Below are 24,022 nucleotides of genomic sequence, written 5' to 3' on the forward strand. Positions count from 1 at the left end.
GTCTGTTTTGGCCTGCCTTTAAACTTTTTCTCATCCATTGAATTGCTGAGAGAGGTAGGTTGCTACTCAGATGAAGCAGCCTACACTCTTCTCTCTCTCCCTGTCTAGATCTAGCATTCTGATCCTATTGCAAACCCCCAGATTTTGTAGAAAAGGTTCATATGGAGCTGCTATATATTCCTGAACAATAAGACCCCTGGAAATGAAGCCCATATTTTCCCTGTAATATTGCCTGAATGCAATTAAATTATGATGGTGATGAAGTGCTGAATCAAGGTCTCTGTCCTTCCCTCAGCCCATTCTGGGAACCATCACTGAAACTGTTACCTTGGTTTCTGTTCACAGTGCTCTGCAACAGTGACCACAAGAACATGGAACTATGTCCCTTCTTGACACAACCCTAAATTCAATTTTTAGTCTTTTATCTCATCATCTCATCTGCTCTGATTTCATTTTATTTAGCAATGACTGCCACAGCATGAAAGTTGGCTCACTTTCTGAATTAAAGATGAACTAGCCAAGGTATCTAGTTGGAAAAACTGGAAAAAATCCCTTTCTAAGTAAATCAGCATCTTCATCTTCTCCTGAAATAGAACTATAGTAGTGTGATGTTTGCTCCTGTTCTTTTTGTTACAGTGCCCTCTTGATTTCTCAACACACTAGGCTACTATATGTGAGCAGTTTAGTGGCAGAATGCTAAAAGGAGTTGATTAGTGTTCTCTGAGTACATGAGGCATCCACATAACTGGTATCTGTGCTAATTCCCTCAGCACAGAGGCAAAGAAACAGTGGGGTCACCATAGACATGTTTCTATTAGCGTTGGATGAAGTGACCAGTAGCATAAAGTTTGGGAAAATTCTGATCTTTGCTTACTCTGTGAAATCTCTCCCCATCTGTTCCTTCTCTACCTTAAAAGAGAGTAAAATTTTGTTGCCTCATTTCTCAGAGGACAGAAAGTTGAGAAAAGGAAGGAAAAGAGTTTTATATTGAAAGAAAGTATGGTAACACATGGAAATATGTGGGAATTTGTTTATTTCATCAAAGGAAGCAAAGCAATTTCTGAGCAAGGCATCACTTTGGCACACACTGGATAACATACCTTCAACAGCTACATGGAGATGAGATCCAAACCTAAATAACCATAGTAGTGGTTTACACTGCAAACAGCTGACTTCAAAGTGGTAAGTTCCCTTCATACCTAGTTCTCCCTTGCAGACCATTTAGTGTAATGGATTCAGCCTCAAGCTCAGATGAAAACTAGGCTTCACCACATTGAACAAGTACTCCCATATATCACCAGTCCCATTCAAGCTTGTCAAGTCCTAACTGTGGCAGTGTTTGTGAGGCCCCTTTTGTGGCTCTGCAACCTGCAAGAGTATTCATGTGATAAAAAGTATGAGAAATGCTTCCACTGTGATCTTTCATGTGAATATGGACAACATATATCAATGTATGTAGGAACAAGAGGGCATAAACTGTGTTTCTATGTGTTTGCTGCTAGGCTTGAGGAAAAAATTCGCTATTTCTCCTTCAGCTCTCTTGTAATATTTCTGGGAAGCAGAGATGCAGTTGCCTGTTCTGTCTCTTGGCTCTCAGTATGGAGCAACACCTTTCCAGAAAAGTATCCTCTATGTCTGAAGCTTATTTAAGTCCTTCGTCTCTCATTGGGAGATTGTGACTTAGAAAGACATGCATGTTAGGTCCTTGCTTCAACCCTCAAACAGTTGTCATGTGTATTGATAACTCTATTCACTCTCATTTAAGTTCAGGTATGTTACCAAGATCTGAGTGTTTAGTTTCAAATACTCTTTTGAGTCATTCTGTCCTAATGCTGGATTCATTCAGGGATTTACTTTGTGTGTCACTTGCGTAAATCATAGTTTCAGACTATGCCTCTGACTGGCCTGCAGCTCTGAGTTGTTGCTAAATGCAAATTTCTATGCAACCATAATTTAAAAGTCCCTCTATTCCGTTTTGCCTATAAGAGGAAGTTATTTAATTCCCTGTGCCCATCCCTCACCCCTTCTATGCTTCTCTGTAATTAATTCATCTACCTAATCTGTTGGGAAGTGAAATGCCAAACTCAATCGACAGCTGGAGAGGTCCTTCATTTATTTGTATTTGATGAGCTCTGACTTCAGTAAACTAGGAGGCTTTGCTGGCCTTGGCTCATTGGAGACTCCCCACCCCAGTTATTACTTCCTTTCTTGCACTTAATGGTGATGAACCAGATGAGGTTGTAAGAAAATGCTGCTGGTGGGACCAAAGCAGAATTTTCCTGACAAGAGGCTCATATCCAGGAAGAAACATTGGCATTGCCCACTAAGTAGAAGATGCTGTATCTGAAAGCAGAAATAAAGCAAAACTTTGAGGCAGGAGATCACTCTCTTCACTGATGGTGGCCAGGCCACAAAAACTTCCCTTTCTCTTGGGTTAGTTTATAGTTGTCAGACCAATATTTTTCATGCACTCAGATGCACTTGTCTTCCATTATAATAATGGCAAAAGAACTGGGTGTTTTAAAATTTCTGAAGCAAAGGGTACTGAAGCTCAGGAGGCAAAAGCTCTTCATGGTATCAAAGTCTGTTTAGTTATGTGCAAAATACCTTTATATCCAGCATAGTCCAAGATTGCACATACTCGGGATTCCTCTTTTCTTTTTTAATTTTCCACACAGGGGATGTGTTTCTTCTTTTTCTTCCTGCTCTACAGAGACACTTTTTCATAGTGTTGGGTCTGCTTTATATGTGTCTCATATGCCATACATGTGCATAAGTCCCTGGTTTTAATGCACATATGACTATAAGAAGCTCTCTGTAGTTATTCAAGTCCAAATCCATAAGAGGAGCATTTTAGGCTTTGTGGCAGAGACAGCTTCCCCTTTCAGGTGCTCACCTACGTATGGATTCCTGTGATAGGGACAGGCTTATGGCCCTGAGTGCAGCACCAGCACTTTTTGCTCACTTAGGCTCTCTTCCAGCAGGTGCAGCTGGTTGGCAGCTCCTAGCTTCTGACCAGCTGTGTAAGGAGCAGCAGTCACTGTGCTGCAAATGTGTGAGACACAGGTGCTGGGAGAGGGGCATGAGGTGGGAGCCAGGTCTCACAGTCTGAGAATCAATGGGGTTGTGCAAACAAAGGTAAATCCAGACCTGATCTTACGTGTGAGCTTTTGGGTGTGAAGAAGCTGGGGGTGTTACCAAAGTACCTGTGTAGTTTTAAGGATTTTGTACAGGAATACACTGTGTTTTAGATATTGTTGCTTTACTATAAAGCTTATGGACAGAGGTACCCAATGTAAACCAGTTCAGAGTCACTGAAGATAGTAGTGGAGTTACATCATTCTCCATTGACCGAAATTTGGCCTGTGTGGTATTTTTTGTGTCTATGATGATTGTTGGCTTCTGAATATCCCAATATCCTTTTTTGAAAGCATGGTTGGTCATGGTTGGAATACTTGAAGGGAATGTCTGAGTGTGTTTGAAGAATGATTTACTTACAGTAGACATGAATGATTGAGGAAGCTCTCACAGGACTGCATGTTTTTAACAGGGCGGTGCTGTTGTTCCATGGGAACATGCAGGGAAATGCATGTAGTACATCTAGGGCAAAAGAGGAGAAGTACTGGAATTTGGGAGCACAGTAGATATATAGCGTGGGATACAGAAGCAGGGCAAAGAACAGATTTCCACTAGAGGAAGGAAGTGCTAAGTTGTCAATGTTATGTCTTCCCTCTTGGGAATGCTTGGGAGCTGTCATGATATCCTAACCCTCAAATCATGGATAGGGTGGATATGCTTAATGGTCAGAAATCTTGTGTCCATGTTTCTAACACCTTTATCAACTGTATTGCTAATAATAGCATTTTTGGCATACCTGCAAGTGTTAGCATAACATAAAAAGAAAAAAAATAACATAAAGCTCTACTCTGGCCTTTTTCCTTAGTCAGGCATAATTAATATTTGAATGCTTTTTGTGTTCCACTATAGCTATAACATACATGGCTATAACAAAGTGTCAACAACTTCCTGGATTGAGCCTGAAGGCTGCTGAAGTGCTAAAACATTGAGATGATATTGATAGTAGGAGTAATATGTGCTAGCTGGAAGGATCAAATTAGCTCATCTCTATTTCAGCTCTCTGGAGCTTTACCAGCTATGCTTAGATGGATACAGAACAGACAATTTTCTACCTTCCTCCTAGAATTGCACCAGCATTCTCATATATTTCCTGCCACTTCGCCTGCTGACTTAGAGAGTAGTAGAGAGTCTCTTCAGTAGAAATAGCATAAACAGCAGCAGTACAGTAAATCCTATTTCCCCAACATTTTGGAATAGCTTTTCTGAGGATAATTCCTGCCCTTCTGTGGTTTCTATCCTTTAAATCTCTTTATTAGTGTCTTATATTTTCATAGTTGTATTGATGGCTTAGAAATCTATTATTAAGACCTCATCCCTCACCTTCTGGAGAGAATATTTGAATCTAGATTTGGTCTGCTAAGGAAAGGTGAGAGATTGTTATAAATCAGGTAGGACAGGTAATATGGGATGAGAAGATGCCACCTGGAAATGCATCTGTGAGAAATTACAGAAAAGAGGAAAGTACTGTCCAGATTGTAAGTGGACAGGAGATTGTGATAAGAAGGAAAAGTGTTGAAGAAAAAGATACAACCAATGAAGTAGCTGTGGTGCTGAAGGGAGAGTGAAGACTGATTGATTGCAAATATGGAGGTGATTTGAAAGGAGCGGTAGGCCAAGATGATCTTTTGGCTGTGCTTTTGGAATGAATGAATGGTGATGAAGGGAGGTTGAGTGACAGATGTCTATTTCTTCTGCAGTTTATAGAGGAAGAACCAGATCTGAGATGCTGTAGGAGGTATGCTTTGATACTCAGCCTGATGTCAGCAAGAAAGGGGAAGCCAGCTCGCTCTGGCAATGAAATCTTATAGATTTGTAATAATTTATAATAATTCATCACATGAAGCTGGGGAAGCAGTGAAATTTTCCAGTGAAGAGAAAAAGTCAAAAAACAGGATGGGATGTAAGTGTCTTGCCAGATAGTAGTTACATAAGGGAGGTAGACTGTAGTTGGGGTTTAAGAGGAACTGTTAACAAAATAGGATAATTGAATGGAGAAAAAGATAACAATCATGAAGTATCATCTGTTTAATATGTTTACTAAGATTAGTTTCTGTATTTGCTCACCTAATAACAATTTATATCAGACATAATCATGGCTCAGATAGTGGATTATACAGCCTGAAGGAGAGTGGGGGAAAAGGGTTTGTAATGATGTCATGTCTCTCTGCCCTTCTATAGGTGGATTCTATCTTCAAACAGTACTCAAGGTTAGTTATCATTCAGGGGACATGTTAAGGTGTTTTGGGACTGCCCTTACAGTGTTGGAGAGATGGCTTCTTCTTTGCCTGGTGAGCAAGACTCCAAAGTGGGGAGCACAAGGTGCTAGAGGTTAAGTGGATGGAGTAGCACCTTTTTAGGGCCAGAGGTTTTCAGGTCAGCAGTTTCCTGGCACCTTCCTCCACACTAGGTAAGTAGAAGCTTTTGGTGTCACTAAATACAGTAGAGGTCCTTCTGTTCATCCTTCAGCACCAGGTGGGAGCAGCACATGGAAAGCAAGTGTCAGAAGGTGCTTTTTCTGTCACTCATCACACCAGACTGCCTGCACAGCTGCTCTGTTTTGATGGGTTTTATTCTTAGGAAGCACAGACTGATGCCTTCCACCTGGCATTGTAACAGCACACACCCAGAGTTTTTAACATTAGGTACCTTGTTGTCTGTAAGCTTGATGGGAGGAAATCTTTTCAAGAACTTTGCATTTTCCTAGCTACCCCTACAAATTTACACAACTAAATTCATACATTTGTGAGGTTTTTTCCCTTGTGTGAAACAGGGAATAGGAATGCTCCTTAGGCCAGTATTAATGCATAATTGTAGCCAGATTAAAAAGGTGCTGAAAAGATGAAGCATGTGTAGGTTATAGGCAGTACAGGAGTCTTCCAGTGGCAAATGTATTTGAAGAACTTGGGAGCAAATCTCTATTACTGCCTCCTGTCATAGACATTGCCCTGCTTTTATCTACTTGTTCTTTTTTAGGTAGAATCTGATGCAAGACTCCACTGCCTTCCTGTAGACCCAGTGGTGTATGCAAAAAGGCCCTGGTCACCATTTGTATATTCTATGCACTTTTACATTGAAAACATTAAGGGCATATTTTTAATATTTTAATTTTGCAGTTTCCCATCATTTGTTGACCACGAAAAGACTGCCCACACTTAACAACCTTTGGAAAAGGTTAGCAGTGTGCACAACAGTGTTATGCAATAGTTTACTAGGTGGAGGCTTGAAGAATAACTACTCCAAAAGAAATTACAAGGGGAAAGCAGATTGCAGTTTCACAGTTTGGAAAGTGTCCAGGGAGATCCCTGAGTCATGGAAAATCCATTGGGATTGCTTTAGTGGCTGTGTTTCAGCATTACATCTTGAATAGAGAGGAACAGCTGCACGAGTTTGTTGGTTGGTGTGAAGTTGTTGGCTTATACATTAATGATGTGGAAGAACTTTGGATTACAAATGCTTAACCAGACAGTAAATTATGATTTGTTGTTAGGAGACGATGCAAGGCACGTGCTCATTCTTCTCCTATTCTTTTTGCTGTATTTTGTCAACATTTCTGATAGTTTATTTAGTAGAAACATTGAGAGAAAAACATCTTAGCTGATGTTTTCTTAAGCCTAGTGATGTCAGTGCAGTAGTTTCTGTTCTGCTTATCAGAATACTTGAGCAATGAGACAGGACAGGGTGTGAGTGAATAACCAAATATACTGTCATGCTTTCAATTCACTGTTTGACTATGGAAATACTCTGTTAATGTGAGGGAAAAGAATTGTGGAATTTCCCTCCTCTTCAATCCAGAGGAGATAACAGAAGCCTCATATACGGATGATATTCTATCTGGTGGGGATTGATTAGTAGTAAATACTGATAATCTCTATTTATTGAAGTAGAAGTTAACAATTAGTGAAAAGGAGACTTCTCACTTCTCAGTTCTCTATTTTCCAACATATTCTGTGTCAGAAATCTGTGCTGTAGATTAGAGTGAGCCACTGTTAGAGGTGGTTAAGCTCAGAGGTTTAGTCTGTTATAATTTAAAAGAGGTTATTTAATTAATGTTTTCCACTGGTGTAAATCCTGAGTAAGTCCACTCAATTTAATGGAGTTTGGGGCATTCTGATTTCTGGTTTTCACTACCAAATTTGGAATAATAACTCAGAGGGCAGGAGAGCAACTAAAACTAGCTTCTGATTTTGCTTTTGTCTGTGTAAACCTGAACTTCTTCCAAAAAATGATGTTGATTTACTAGAGTTCCTTTGAGTTTACCGTGTGTATAAGCTTGAGCATGTGTTTCCAAGCTGCATAACCAAAGCTCAACAAGAAGTCAATTTTGCTCATTAATTTCTGAACCAATTTCTCAGTTCCTGCTGCCCTTTTACGTAATATTTTATCAGAGATTTAAAGGTCAGCCAAGCTCTGACTTACCCTTGTTTTCCTCTATAGGGGCATATGGCAAATAGGATGCACACAAGAGGATAAGGCTGTGAGGGGAGGAGTAGGTGGCACTGACGCCCCTGGAAATTCAGCCTGCCTTTGGCACAGCAGCAGCAATCCCCAGCCCACATTTTGAAGGTTGAGCCAGCAGGACTGTGTTTGGGCAGGAAGCGATCAGAGAGGTGTGTGCCTGTGTGCTTTGGCACAGTCTAGACTGTGAATTGCTCCAGCCTAGGAACCTCCTCTGAACTCATTAGTACTAAAACAGAACAGAGGGGACTTTGTAGGGAGGGAGAGGGTGTGGAAGCCGGAAAGGTAGCAGTTTAGATGGCAGTTTCCTAATAACCTTTCCCACAACTACCTTCCCATACAGGGGCTCAACTAAAGGACCTTGGCATGAAAAACAAATCCTGGCACAGGGAGGGGGAAGGGAGGGAGGAAATGAGGGTAGGGGAGGGATAGGAAATAAGGGGTGGAAAATGGGCACTGTGCTGAAACAGCAGATTTTTTTTTTTATTTAGTGTTATATATGCTGATACTAGAAGCTCTGTTTGAGTGAGGTATTTGGTACAGTGTCTATAATCAGAACGTGGGGGTAAATTTGGTACTTGTACCAAAGGACTTGCAACCTGTTGCAATGAAAAAATGTATCAAGGAGAGGTATAACAGCTTGAGTTTTGCTTGGTATTTTCATTTAATTGACTTGATGGTGGAATACAGAGCACATCTATTAGGAAATTATCATCAACGTTGATCCAGGAAACTCCTGGATTGCTTATGCTCTGCTGTGCTATCCCTCCTATCAGATATCTTGAAGTCCCCCCAGGGGGACCAGGGTTTGTGACTGCAAGGATGCTCCTGTCTGTCTACAGAAGGGCTTCCTGGTCAGGCAGCCTGCAGCAGACTGTCCTGTAATGTCACTTGTCCCTGTCCTCCCTTTAATCCTGACCCATAAACTCCTAGTCAGCTCCTCATCCATCCCCAGGTGGAACTCCATGCATTCCTGCTGGTCACTGGCATAGAGGGCACCACTGCCACCCTATCATCTATGCCTGACCTTCCTAAAGTGCAACTCATAGGAGCTATCCTACCACACCTCTGTGATGCCAGTGATATCAAAGCCCTGCAGGCATGTGCACATCTCAAACTCTTCTTGTTTATTCCCTGTGATACATGATGTATGGAGGCATTTTAGTAAGTAGACCATGTGAGGCTGGGTAGTCTCTCAGTGATATCCCAATATAAGCCCTCAGTGAGCACCACATCTCTCTAGAGCGTGTCACTGGGCACATATCCATACTGTGGATATGTTAAAAGATAAGCTTAAAATGAGGTAGAAAAATGGTGTGAAAAAATGATGGCATTCAATGAGGATAGTTAAAACTCCTTTCGATAGCAAGTCTGGTAATTCAGGACAGAAAGCAGCCAAGTACATTTTTTCAGAGAAAAAATTAGGGATTATAGTTGAGCATGAGTGTAACATAAGTCATTCAGGTTTTGAGGGCTCTTATTAAAAAAAAGGTCAATGACTATGTGGAATATGTGGAGTATATAACCAGAAGGGCGGTCTGGAAGACGCATGAAATAAACTTTGCACTCAGCTTTGGTAAGGCCTCTGCTGGAACACTGTCCCCACTTCTGAACAGCGCAATTCAATAAAGATGTACTTTGACCGGGTAAAGGCCAGAAGTCAATTAGAAGAGCAGTGAGAGATCCAGAGGACATATCCTCTAAGAAAGACTGAAAGAGATGGGTTTGTTTAGCCTCAAAAGAGGAGACTGAGAAGGGACATTACACAGTCTTTAACAGCCTCAAAAACTGTTATCAAGAGGAAGGAAAAAAATCTGCTCACCACATTAGTGGTAGATAGGGCCGGAAGTAATAGGCTTAAATTGCAGCAGCAGGGATTTAGATTAGACATGAGCCTGACTATTCAGTTTTCATCCCTGTGCCTCTGATTTGGCTCATTTAAATTCACTGACATGGACATGCAGCCCACCTTAACAGATAAAGCTGTGGTGATAGCTGTTTTACATTATTGTTCTCATATGCCCGTATCCATGCTCATATTCATGGAATGTCCCTCTTGCTCTACCTCCATTATAGCCCTGCATATGAGAGTGTATGTCTGAATCTTGACCTTTTTCTCCCTCTAAACACCTGTGTGTTGTTGCATGAAGAGATGCTGGTTTTCCTCATTCTTTCTCTTTCTGTTTGGCCCAGCAGATTGTTGTCTCATGCATGTGGTTTGCCTGTGAAGGACAGAAAAATGAATGGCAGATGCTGTTTCAAGTGGCCTGTGAGAGGGGATTGCTGCAAGAGGCCTTGCTGGTTATGTGTACTTGTGTGCTGTCAAGTCACAGAGAACTTTGAGGAGTAGGAGAGGGACAAGATTTAGCTCTTCTCCAAGAAACAAGGAGGCAATTCACTAGTGATTAAGAAGAGAAAAAGAAAGTAGTGTAATGCAGGGTGCGTTTAGGGGTGAGAGGGAGCCCTGTTAGTTGGCTTTCTGTGTGAGGAATTTCCCTACCAAAAAGCAGTGCCTTTGATGGATGAAAATCTTAGGCCGCTGCTAAGCCTTAAGAATGAGTAACTTCTGTGTTGGCAGGGAAGAGGAGAAACACATCTTTCAGTATGTAAACATCAGGTGCTTTCTGTCTTGTACTGTTATGACTGAGAATCAAGAGATTTGGGCCTCTAGTACTGAAGGGGTTTTAAAGCTGCAACTTTTTGAAAAAGCAAGGAGGAAAAAAGAGTGTAATGGGAATCACAGCCTTTTGTTTGTCTGCTTCTCTGCTTTACAGTCAGATCCGTGGCAGTAGCTGAAATGTAAACATTGCTTCCTCTGCCAGCAGGCTGTGTTAGCAATTCATGTGTGCACAGTGGTTTCCTAATGCACAAATGTAATGATAAAACATTGTGGGTATGGGCAGATGTGATGTGCCTTATATATATAGTTCTTGTGTATGTAAGGTGTGAGGGGCATACATGTCTGCACATACATACTATGTGTATGCAAACACATGAAACCCAGTGATGTTTTGCTATAATGAACCTAATCTTTATCAATTGAAAAACTGATCAGAATGTTACTCAAATGCCTCTCATGGTGTGCTGCTTGTGTGCTTTACAAAGGCTGCTTTTAATTCAGAGGGCTAGAATGAGATAGAAGAGCTTGAGGGGAAGGAACTGGCTTGTTTTGGGGTTAATTTTGCTTTTTTCTTCATGGGTTGTCTATGGACTTAGCACATATATCAGGTGCCCCAGTGGGAGTTTTTGACCAGTGCATTTCACCTGGAGATGTGCTTGCTGTGGGGGTGGTAATGCTGTTGAATGATCAAAAACTTTTGCACTGCTCATTGCTCCAGTTTGTACTGGAATGTAGGTGGTTTGTGCAGTCAAATAAACCTCATTCATTGACAGTTTGGACAGGCAGTCTTTTAGAATGCCTTATCGACCTTCTCAGCTCTGGAATTGAGCATTCTTCCAGCAGGCTACCTCTTACATGTCAGCCTGGGGAATTGGAATAAACAAAACAGTGGAAGGAAAACTGTAGGGGAACAAGCCTCTACTGTCCCCTGGAGGTAGACACAGTGATTAAATAGGGAAGATTTATCTCTTCTGTTTGAAGGATTCATGAGTTCTTTGCAAAGAGACTGAGATCTGAGTAAGATTGCTTTGGTTCATTACTTTATTCACTCACTGCACTTATCTCTGGAGCAGCTCTTTGGACAACTGCCTTTGGACTTATGACGAGAGCATTTCTGCTACTCCCTTTTTGGTGGGCACAGCTTGAATGTGAGCCACCAGACTAACCTGCTTGTTATTTGCCAATGGAATATGGCATAGGCAGCATGAACAGAAATACCAATGGTCCTGGGCTGTTGTTAATGTGAAAACATAGCTTTCAGTCATGTGTTAGCAACTTGGACCTTCAGTCCATTTTTAAAAGTGGTAATCATTATGCTGGTTAGGATTCTCTATTCCAAAAGCTTGTAGTGTCCTGCTGAAAACCTTGCCCCTGATCTCTTTCCACTGCTTCTCTTTCTTCTAGATTTCCAGGCATATCAGTGCCTTTTATCTCGTGTTTGCTTGAGTTGCATTTCAGCATTGATTAACCCACCATTAACGATCCCCTTGAAGAAATTACACATGAACGTGAACCTTCTCTGGGGCCTGCCAGTGGATGCTGGATAGGATTCCATGGTGTATCATAGTCATTGTTTACTTTGTACAAGATTTAAACAAATTTGTTCAGAGCATAAGGCCATCAGCTGTGCTAAGGCACTTGGGAGCATTGGTGGGACTGGAATGTGGCCTCTTTGGGGGCATGGTGACAGACATCTATATAAATGACCTTGGGGAACCTGAAGTAACAGGTATCATACTGGACAGGGAATTTTTACTGGCAGCAGTGCATTATAATTGATTTTGTAACTTGGGTGGATTTGGTGCTGTTAAGAGACTGAGATAAAATGATTGATGAGGTGGATGAGGGAGAGTGCATTTGTACTTGAGAGGTGGAAAAGGTCAAGGGGAATGAGAAAAAGATTAGCGAGGGGAAAAAGAAATGGTAGGTGTATACAAGAGAAAGGAAAAAAGGAATGTGACTATGAACATGAAAATAAAAGGAATATGGGAATATGAACAGCAAGCAAGGTAAGAGCAGTGCATTAAAATAAAATTCATACAGTAGGAATAGTGGGAAAATGAACATACCCTTGAAACCTAAATTTTTGAAGTGCATATTGCAAGCAAGTTAGTAAAATAAATAGTTTTCAAATTGTGAAGCCTGTCCTAGAGCGTGTAAAGGCATCTAGATATAATTCCCACTGTCTCAGTTCTCCTTATTGTATGACTCACAAAGAATCATTAAAGGTAATGCTGGTGTGAAGGAGCAAACTGCACAAAAATATTGCAAATGGTATTGTTATCACCATCTTGAAAGAGACATTAGCTCACCTGTAACACAAAATCAGATAGGGAGCTGAGAAGTGTTTGATCATCTACAGAGCTGTCTCAGTGGCTTTGTATTTTGCAGGGTTTCACACAGCCTTCTGAAACTTTTGGTGCTGGTCACAGGTCAAATAACTGCTGCTCTCATCTGTTCTGGAAGTTCTGAAGTTTCCATGTTGAGTTTAACAAAGAAGAGTAGATTTTCTGGGGAGCTTTGCCAGTTTTTGCCATCTGAAGATCTGGTTACCAAGGAGCCTGTTAAAAGGACCTGGCTATCCTTTTGCTTGAGTACACATTTGCTGTTCAAGAACCAATCAATGCAATAGAGCTGTATTCAGACAGTCAAAACAGGCACCTCTGAACAGAGGAAGTGTTGAAGCCTATTTGTCTGTGTATTATGTTTTAGTGTTGAATTCTGGGGTGTAAAATAAAGATTAATTTCATGTCAGAGCTATTCAATTTGATGATCATAAAAACATTTCACTTTAAATAATACTTGAATAGTTGTCTGAATATGTTTATAGGCAGAAATTAAAAAAAAATCAGGATATTCTTTTATATATAATTAACATCTCTTATTCATAAAAATAGCAATTAAATGTAAAACACAGGCCTGGGGAGGATGATTATAGACAGGCTATTCTCCCAAGAACCCTGTAAGTAAGAGAAACTGTGACCTACAGGTAAAATTAAAAGTGTAATGCAACTCTCTGTAGCCAAAATTAAAATAAATTGATTAAACAAGAAAGTTATCCAACTGAACATAAGAAAATAAGCAAAATGTCCTCTTCCTTCTGGCAAAATATTTGTTATGCCTATATTAATCAAGTTATTGCCTGCAGTAAACATATCATATGAGGATTCAGGGTTTCATAATGCTGGAAATGCTATGCATGACTCATTAAACATTTATGAGAACAAAACAAAACATCATCAACAACAACAACAAAACAACCTACCAGCCTGGAAAGGTTGGTTGGTTGGTTGGTTGGTTGTTTTGGTTTGTTGCTTCTTGTGTTTTACAAAATAAAGCAGCTGTTTAATCTTAAGTCAGTGTGAAACTCCCCAAGACCAGTAAATCCAGTAGCCAACGGGCCTGGAATGAGTAGAATGAGAGACTAAAACTGAGGATATCTCCTCCTATGAGTGTCCAAATATCCATGGAGAGCCAAGCTTGCTGCTCTTGGCCTCCATGATTCTGACTTCAAATCAGGGGATGCTGTGGTTTTCTGTGTACTTATGGCCTTGAGGTTTCTCCTTTAGAGAGGCAGGCATGTTGGAAGGTGTCAAAGGTTCTCCTTTAATGAGTCTCTCTCCAAGTGAACCACTCTTCTACATTAGTAAAATCTTACTTTTTATTAATTTCATTTTGTGTCACTAAACAAAGTACTGGCCAAGCTAGGTGAGAAATGCTTTTCTGGAGCTTTGAGTGTAATTACTGAGCTGATGGCAGCCCAACATCAAATCCAGCTTCCAGGCTTTGATGAACGCTTCCAAAAACAGGGGACATAATGTGGTTTTAAATCCTGCAAAATACTGGATTTATGTTTCCTACCCATTCCTCCTTCTTGTTCTTTGTCTCTTATTTCCTTGGGTTGTAGCCATTTTGAATGGAGGCCATCTTCTTTTTTGGCCTGAGAACTGGACTGGAAGTATTTGAACCTCAAATCCAGTTCCAGTTCTTTTAAGATGTTTTATCATTGAAATTCAATCTACGTAAGTTAATAAAATGCCCACAAGAAAGTGAAATTAATTGAATTAACTACTACTAGATAAAATAAAACAGGAAATAAATGAAAGAGAGAAATGTAGGTGCTATTAACTGGGCATGCTTTACATATTCCTCAGTACATCCTGGCAAATATCCTTTTCATCTGTGTTTCATGCAAGTTCAAGCATTTTTAAGAGCCAGGAGGCTGTGTTCCATTGAGCAGGGTCACGCTGGCATGAATTGCTGGAACCAATCTGTCCATCCAAGATGTAGAAGGGGACTTACTATGTTTCTGCTGGGAAACCTGCACAGGTGCTGGAGAAGGGAGTTTTCCCTGCTTTGTTCTGACCGACCCTTTTTTCCTTGCCCTTTACATTTACTCCCTGGGCATTCAATCACATTGCCTTCCTTAGTCTGGCTCCAACCACAGTCTTGATGACTGCATTCAGCTTGTCATTCTTCCTCTTTCCTGCCAAATTTGGCAATTCCTTTCTCTTTTCAATAGCCACTTGCCATCACTGAGCTAACTCTACAGTCTGAATTTCTAAATGTTGACAGATCTGATTCTGTCATTGGGTCAGAATGACCTGTTCAGGAACCAAATTACCCTCCTGAAATTTATTCTTTCTGTTGTTCCTCCTGTTTCCCTCCAAGGCAGCGGGTTAGGATCCAGAGTCAGAACAGAAAAATAGCCTGTCTATTTTAGGGTCTTCTTTCTTAGCTAGATCCATAGTTTACCTGTGCAATCACAGTGACCTTTTCTTCATTTTTTATAGAATGGGAGTGGGGGAAGTAAAATGGAGAGTTCCAGAAGGTCTCATGTCTGGTATTTTGCAGGGGTTTCTTAGTTTTTTTTATAGGCTAGGTTTTGATTGATGGTGTAGGTAGGTGAGGACATGCAGGCCTCTTCAGTTCTTCCCACTCCTTTCTTCTTCTCAGTGAAGCAGCACACTTGCTGAACACTAACTTCTGGAAAGGGAGTTGAGGACCTTGACTTGTGCTTTGCGTTCTGCAGATGTTTCTTTCCCGGCTGAGTATTCAGGCTTGCTCCCTGCCCATCTGACCTGGGTGTTAGAACCCAGCATTCTACCTCCTAACAAACACTAACCTTCAAAATTAAGGGCAAGGCATTTTTCATGTGCTATTTTTCACCAGATATGTTTGGGTCTGTCTCTGGTGATCCCCTTATGCCTGGAAACCCTGAGAAGTTTCCTTGTTACTGAGCTACTGGGATGACTTCTAAAGTTCTTTTGGTTTCCTATACCCTCCCGAGTCCCAGTAATGTGGGATGCACTATTTTCCCTCTGGATCTTCCATCCTTTCAAACTAACTTTCTAGGCCTCTGTCCTGAAAAGCATTTCATGATGCAAAATTATGTGAATGGAAGTTGCATATTCTAATTGTCCCAATGAAAACAGATTTATCTTTATATCCCTGAATACTGCCAGTATCCAGGGCAGTGTCTAGAAGCTGCAGTGTCAGAAACCTGTACTCAGGGTAGTTTAGTCAATAGGTACATTCTTTTGATTAAATGGTTGTCTTGAACTGTATTGATGGAGATCTGCATTTAGTTTAGTGCACAGCTTCTATGCAGAGCTTCTGCTGCTTGTCTAATCTGTCAGCAGACTCCAGAAAAAGCACTATGGATTAGAAAACCAAGTTAGCTGCACTGTATTTAAAAAAAAAAAAAAAGTTAAGTAAGAGCATTCATTAAGCAGGTCAATAAAACAATCATATTTTTTCCTAAGAATTCAGCGAAACCCAGGGAGCTCATGTATATTCTGGTTTCTATGGTGGTTCTTCCAAACCTGGCATTTCTGATTCCCTATCTGCCCCTCCTTTCCCTTCCACATGCTTGACCTCTAACAGCATTCCTTTTCTTGTCTTAAGGCATTACATGTAGTTTCACTCTCCCTCTCCCCCCAAGAATGTGATCCTGGCCTGAGTTTTCTAATTGTGTGTAGCAAGGATAAAACTCCTTGCCTCGCTTGGCTGCCCCCTTGTTTGGAAACTCACACTAAACATTTCCACATGGTTTGCACTGTTTTTGCACAGCTAATTTTTTTCCCTTTAAACTTTTTCTTGTTTAAAATAACCCTCCAGCTTCTTCTACCTTGGGCTGCTGGCACTGACCTCGCCTTGTTACTGTTTGCATTTCTTTTGTACCTTTTTGCAGCTTAAATCTCTGTGGGCTTTTAAATCTGTCAGCAGCCGCTACCAGGCTCAGTGTGCAATTTTGCTCACTGTTTTCACAAGTTTCCCAGCCCTGAACGCTTTCCAAATGAGCCATTGTTGGGCTGAGTTAAAGAGGTATTGTCTCTGCTTGGACAAGGTTAGTGTGGGTGCCAGAATCTGTGTGTGCAGCATTTTAGTGCCACAATGTCATCTTGATATTGGACCCCTGGACACTTCCTTCTCCAAATATTTCAAATACATAGGGAAAAAATTCAAAGCCCTGCCAAAACTGATTCATTGAAACATTACTGGAAGTTTTTCTTTGTATTACTGTAACTCTAATTTAGACATCTTCATCTGTCCCTGCTCATGCAGTCTGCTTGCCCTGAAGACCATTCTTTTTTGTTCAATTCTCTTTGTTAGCATCTAAAACTGGCAGCTTTGATTGGAGCCCTGTTCTGGTCAGTACTGAATTAACACAGAGGAAGTAGCAATCTCTCATTTTATAGTTTCAGAGACATGCTTTGGAAAGGAGTCTATTGTTATTCACCTTTTACAGAGGAGTAACTGAAGCTGTGGAATTTGGCAGTCCGTCCCAGATCACAGCATTATCTTTCATTTTACTATTGTAAGCTTGGCTCAGCTCTAAGAGGGCATGTTCTACTGAGCTCACTTTTCTTAACAGAGACTGAATGTGCTGCTCTGATCAACCCAATGTGACGCTGTGGAGTTCTGTCCTTTATGTCTGAAGTGCTGGGTGTCTGTGATGGGGACTGTGTGGTTTAGAGAACAAACATCTGGAAAAACATTTCAACTCTGTAGTTTTATGATGACATGACAACTGTCTCATGGCATTTGCTTGAAAAATAGAGAAATTGAACTATTTTCTTTCTATGGAAGAGCAATTTGGTATTGCCGGCCAGGAAAAAAAAAGTTGTATCAAACTTTTAGCCTTTCTCTAAGTGTCATATGGAACATCTGTGTCACATCATCCAGTGCTTTGAGTTTTTCACTTCATCCCTTTCATGTGATCCTTCCCATCCTTCCCTGATCATTAGTAATGGAAGTTTGACATGAGAGTTGTTCAGGCTGCCTCTCTTCATAGGTTGTGCTCTGACAGGGAGAACTCAAGGTAGCAAGGAAATCATCACAAAACAATAACCTTTGGAGTCTTTGGGAGCCACTAAGTCCTCTTGATTGAAGGTTAGTTAAACATGCCTGGTACTCTCAACTCATTAGGAAGAATGAAAAGAGAAACCTCTCAATTTATTAGAAGTTACCAGTGCAGCTGTTGACTGGTTTTTTTCTGTTTTTCTTTTTCTCAATCTCCAGGATGAATTGGATCTCACAGACAAGAACAGAGAGGCTATGTTTGCACTCCCTCCAGAGAAGAAATGGCAGATTTACTGCAGCAAAAAGAAGGTACTACTATTGTCCCCATTGGAGTAGCTCACAAATAAGTTCTGTGTGCATTTTCATAACTGCATCTTGATTTGAGCTGTGTGTTTATCTACTGTTTACTCAAGAACATGTATAAGTGATGGAAGGATTTTTATCAGTGTGGATATGGCACAATTTTATGATAAGTAATATATGCACTTGTAATTTCTGAAAAGGATCTTAACATCTTAAAATAGTACACTGTCACAGCTTGAACTGTTTATTTATTTGGGATTTTTTGTTTTATTGTTTGTTTGGGACTTGGGGGTTTTGGGTCTTTTTGTTTGTTTGTATTCTCTTTGAGCTAAAAGAACAACTATCATGGAAATGCATTAAGGAATTTTAAGAAAAAAATTGTAAGTTGCTTAAAATAGAAAAAACATTGCTGAAGTCTTTCAGAATGTCTTCAAATATCTGTAAAGTACACAACAGTAGTGATGTCTTGAAACTTGGTAGTTCAAGGTCTTCCAGAGTTTGTAGGAAATGTTCCACTGTGCATTTTAAAGCAGGGAGCATCTGCTCGTATCACTTTCCATGTAACACTTCTCCCTTCAAGGTCTTCAGATTTCTGACAAATCAGTATAGGGTCAATCACACTAATATTTTGTCTCTGGCAGAATGATGGCCAAATTAATGGTTAAGTTATATCATTTTGGGAAACTTCTAAACAAGGAGTTTCTGCACTAATATGGCATTGGAAAGGTTTTGCTGCTCTAGGAAACACATGGTCAGAAATGAAGATAACCCCAATAGCAAGTATTTATTAGCCATACATGTTAGGAGGGAAAAGATGTAGTGGGTTATTTCCCGACTGTGCAAGTCATACTATGAGAGCATTAGTCTTTAAACATAAGTCTGCATAACAGAAGGTGGAAGACGAGGTTTAGACTTCAACACTGCACCTGGCAGATTAAAATCCTGCTCATGGTCCTTCTGGAGGCTGTGTTTGTTGCCTTTTATCTTCCAAGTGGGGGCATTGAGTTTTCTTACTGTGTAATTAAAGAAAACTAGTCCAATCAGGGTGCTTTGCATTCAGGGTTTTTTTTGTTGGTTGACTGGGTTTTTTTAACTTCACACAGGGAAGTTAATAGAAATCAATTAATTACAGTAGCTCTGAGCTAGCAATAGTGCAGTCTAGGCTCCATTGTCTTCAGTGCCATCTCCATTTCTTTTTCCTGCTGGTACACAGCACTTGCAATTGGAGGAAAGGTGCATGCTCTGTGATTAATTTGTGCTTCACATTTTTACTGGCCAGCTCAGCTGGGTTTTTCAACTTTGGTGAGAGAGGATCTATTTGTAGTTGTCTTAGAGCCATCTCACCTCCTGGACCAGTCAGCCTTGGCAGGAAGATTTGTGCTTTAATGTACTTAGTATGTTGATTGGATTCACTCATTACATTGGGGATTTTGTTTTTATTGGAGTTTTTGCTTGTTTGTTTGTTTCCCCCATATTCTACAGCAGTGGATTTGCTATAAGAATCTTAAAGACTTCCAAAGCTAAAGAAGCTGCATACTGGAAAATCTTCATAATGAGTTTATAATGCAACTTCAGTTAGCAACTATCCAAAATGATGTACTAAATGGGATGGGATACCATTGCCAGATGTCTATTCATTACATTGTAGATACTCTCAATTACTTGAAACCTTTATTGTCCAGTGTTATTCATTGTTTCCCTCACAGGCAGTCAGATGATTGGTGATGACATCTCTCTCTAGCCTACTACCTAATCCACCTATCATTATTGTTTTGCAGTGACAGAGAAGCCTGTTCCAGGCTTCACTTTAAAGCAAAGCCCTCTTTTCCCTGAAGAATTTGCCTAATTTTAGCCACAAAGGGTCCAATTTCTCATTTGGCAGAACACTTCCAGCTACCCAGGACAAGCCCCTAGCGGGCTCTGTCTTGCTGATGTTGAGTTCTTGGAGTTTCCTGGCAAGCAGGGGCCCTATGCTTTGAGATACAGCAAGTGGAAACACTACAAACTAGAAGGTCAAGAAGTGCAGACTGAGGCAACTCTTCACAATTGTTAATCTCAGGTGCCTTTTCTATTCTAAAAATAATGTAAAGTCAGAGCTTCCTGATTTGCTCTGAAGGTGGTGAGATTAGTAAGCTGCCTTAAATAAATGTCACTTGCAAAAATGAAGATTAGTCATTGTTGTAGACACACATTTATCTTGGCAGGTATTAGTATTAAAAACTAATCACCAATTATTTGAGTAGCTAAACTAAAAGAGTAGCTCTAGCTGGCAGCTCTAGTGGATGTTTTTCTCTCATTTGTGGAATAGCTACTTGCAAGGAATAAAGGCTGGTCTGTTGGAAAATGTTAATGTCTTCTCAATCTCAGCTGTTCTCTACCTTGGCATTAATCAGTACAGGATGGACAGTGAGAAATGCAGTTGGCTTGATTTGCATTGGAAGAATCATTGTTTAGTCACCACTAATGGCACCCTGACCCTCTACCCAAACCACCAGTACATGTTTTAGATTGCCTCTTCCTCTGTAGAAGAAGCTTCCACTGATATTGTTAAGTAAAACCATATGTAGAAAATACAAATTATAACATCCTTCCTAAGTTCAAGTATTTTATTCTGGTTTTGTTTAGAATAATCTTCATGTCTCACCATAAGCTGAAATTTAGACTTACATAAAACACCTCTGTAACTCCTGTCTCTAGACTTCCTACCAGATACAGGTTTTGCAGGAATTAAATCAAGCATTAGGCCAAGATTTCAAATGTATTTATTTGCAAATTTCCAATGTAAAAGTTTAGAAAACCAATGTTCTTCAGTGCTGTTTTACCAGGAGCTGACACTAACACACATAATCTCCTTAAATACCAACCAATAATTCTATGGAAAGAAAAAATGTTAGCTCATTTGTCTCATCTATAAACAAGCTCATATTGTGATCCAGGCAGTGTAGGACATGGAGGTATTACACTGCTTCAGCACACGTTGCTTTGGATGCAGCCCGTGTTTCTAAGAGTGAGGCCTCATTGTGCAGGCCATAGCTTATTGCCTTCCAAACAGTCCTACAAGCTGTTAGACTTATTCCTATTGGAAAGCAAGTCGTTTTCTTTTTATGACCTTTCCTGCCTCCAGAGACTAATTTGTAAGCTTTTGGCTGAGCAGATTTTAGTACCAAGCACACGCATTTTGCACAGTTAAACAGGTTAGGTTTTTTTCACTTCTGTCTTTCTTTGAGGAAAAAAAAATGGTAGCAAATCTTTTTCCAAAGTAGAGTCAGACTGGACTAGCTGTATCATATAGCTTCTTTCCAATCAAACAAAAAAACCCAACAAAAATCTCAGTCCTTCAGTCCTAATAATGTGTTGAGATCTCCAAAATATCTCAATGTTATCTTGCACTCTTGTAATTTTAGTGGTATCCTAAAATAGTTGCTTTGAGTGGATTGTGCTTTATCCACTCAAGTGAGATTATTTAAAATCAAGTAGTGAGGTAATAAGCAACACACTGAAACTTTCTGGAAGTAGACATTCATGGCATCTGAGAAAAAGTACATATTTATAATCTGTATGTTTATTCTATGTTTTCTGTTATGAAAAAGAAATTCTCCACAATAGCAAAATATAATATAAAAAATTGGAGGAAAATTTACCCCAACCATAGTCTGTAACAGCCAATATGAAAAAAATAAAAGAATATCCTTCATGACACCATCCTCTGCAATTATTTTTAAAAATATCTATTAATTATGTTTTTCATCTACCCAATGACGAAAAAAACTAAACTGGAAATGAAAGTAGAAGTCAGAAAACTCCTTGGTTCCAAAACGTCTTTGATTTAAATTGTTTTATACTTTCAAAAACTATCATTGTTGTATTTATGCAGAAATATATTTCTCTCTACCTGAAGGAAAGAATAGGTAGTTAGCAAACTTTTTGGAAATGCCTTGGCTGCATACAGCATTCCTTTTTTTGCTCCCTTTCCCCTTTTCCTTTCCATTTTTTTTTTTTTTTTTTTTTTTTGAGATACATTCTGAAACAGCTGAATATATTTTCAATATTTTCAGATCAAGCACTGTTCATTCTTTTTCTTTATGCATTTATCTGTCTTCTATGATGTTCTTGTGGTGAAGTCTCTGGGTTTGGCTGAGCTCACTGTAAGGAGCAGGAAGGACAGAGTAGAAGGCACTTTTGTGCATTACACGATCATTAAGGAGTCCAGGTCCTTTGGACTGAGATCACAGATTGGTGCTGAACCGCTGAGGCTTCAGTCCAGGTGCAGAGTGCCCTAGATGTCCTCCTAGGAAAGATTTACACTTCTCTCACAAAGAAGCAGCCTCACTTTGCATTCAGTTCTCTTTTCCTAGCATCAGGGCTGCATCCCCATAGGCTTTGAAATACTCTTGAGAATCCTAGCCTTAGTGGGACATCAACTTTTAGTAATTTTTCTATGTTCTTTTTAAACCATTTGTAGCTCATTTTCACAAACTCCCACTTTGGTCCCATGCTGCCTGTCCAGGATTGATGAAGATAATGTCTACATGTCTGGTTTGGGTTTTTTTTTCTTTCTTTGAGAGTTTTTGTTTGAGCTTTGCCCTTGAGGTTTGGATTGTCAGCAAAATGTCACCATAAAAAGCATAGCTTGATACTGTGCAGCTGGATGTAGAGTAAGATACTTTGAAATCTGCTGGAGGGATCTAAGCTGCTTTTGCAGCTTTTTATATAATTACTAGGAATGAATGACATGATGGATACAAACATAAAACCTGGAGTCCTCCTTGCCTTTAGGGAAAGCTTTCAGAAGTGAGTGAAAATTTCTGCACTTACTGTTTGTTCTAGGGCTGCTGTGCATCTGTGATTTCGCACTGTGAAGCATAGTTTTAGATAAGTTAAGTTAAGATGGAGAGATAGTTACTTCTGTGAATTATTTCTATGCTAAAGTGAACTGGTGGGGCTTTTATTCCAAACCCTGAGGTCTTTTCTTTGCATTTAAGGCTTCTTATGGAAGTTCTAAGAGCAGGAGACTGCATGACACTTGATGTATTTAGATAGGCATTCACTTCTTCAGGTTCCTGCCTTGAAGTAGTAGATACATATTGAGATCACAGAATGACACAATGGGTAAGAGACCACCAGTAGGATCATCTGTGGCAAGCAGGGTCATTCTAGAGCACATGGCACAGGACTGTATCTAGACCATTCTTCAATATCTCTGTTGAGAGAAGCTCCACAACCTCTCTGGACAACTTATTCCAGTGCTTGGTCACCCACACAGTAAAGTTCTGCCTCATATTTAGGTGGAACTTTCTGTCCATCAGTTTGTGCCCATTGCCTCCTGTCCTATTGCTCAGCACCACAGAGAGCCTGGCTCCATACTCTTGGCACCCTCCCTTCAGATACTGATAGGCATGGATAAGATCCCCTCTCCATTGTTCCTTCTCCAGGCTGACCAGGCCCAGCTCCTTCAGCCTTTCCTGGTAAGAGGAATGTCTCAGTCCCTTAATCATCTTTGTTACCCTCCACTGGACCCACTCAGGAGCCCAGACACTCCACACAGAACTCCAGATCTGCCTCACCAGGGCTGAGTAGAGGAGCAGGATCACCTCCCTCAGCCTGCTGGCAGTGCTCTTCCTAATGCACCCCAGGATTCCATTGACACACTGCTGGCTCATGGGTGGCTTGTTGTCTACCAGGACCCCCAGCTCCTTCTCCACAGAGCTCCTTTCCAGCCCCTGAGCCTGTGCTGGTCCATGGAGTTATTCTTCCCTAGGTGCAGGACCCTGCACTTAGCTTTGTTGAATTTCAGAAGGTTCCTCTGTGCCCTTCTCTCCAGTCTGTCCTTCTGAAGGACTGCACAGCCCTCTGGGGTATCAGCCACTCCTCCTAGATCTGTGTCATCTGTGAACTTGCTGAGGAGGCATCTGCTCCTCCATCTAAGTCATTGATGAACATGTGAAACAATACTGGGCCCAGTATTGAACCACGGGGGACATCACTAGTGAAAGGCCTCTAACTAGACCCTGGGCCACTAGATCCCTCTGGGATCTGCCATTTAGCCAGTTCTGAGGTATTCAGGAGATGATACATTTTCCCTAAAGAAGAGAGAAAATGGATCTTCATCTGGTCTCATTTAGTGATACAATATGCCAGATGAAGATCACTATTGTGTTGTCTGAGTGTGGGTTTTTGGTTTTGTATTGTCTGTTCTGAGCT

At 40.5% G+C, this 24,022-nt stretch overlaps 1 protein-coding gene across 3 annotated transcripts in view; it reads left to right on the forward strand.

Moving 5' to 3' along the window:
• The window catches only part of DAAM2 (dishevelled associated activator of morphogenesis 2), a 173,132-nt gene that overhangs the window by 59,199 nt on the left and 89,911 nt on the right, over nt 1-24,022 (forward strand). For all 3 annotated transcript variants that reach the window (XM_056487308.1, XM_056487310.1, XM_056487307.1), the window contains one exon: nt 17,738-17,827. In XM_056487308.1, the coding sequence (XP_056343283.1) occupies nt 17,738-17,827 (90 nt within the window). The remainder of the gene's footprint in view (nt 1-17,737; nt 17,828-24,022) is intronic.

This window comes from Oenanthe melanoleuca, chromosome 3, assembly GCF_029582105.1.
Source record: "Oenanthe melanoleuca isolate GR-GAL-2019-014 chromosome 3, OMel1.0, whole genome shotgun sequence".
NCBI lineage: Eukaryota > Metazoa > Chordata > Aves > Passeriformes > Muscicapidae > Oenanthe > Oenanthe melanoleuca.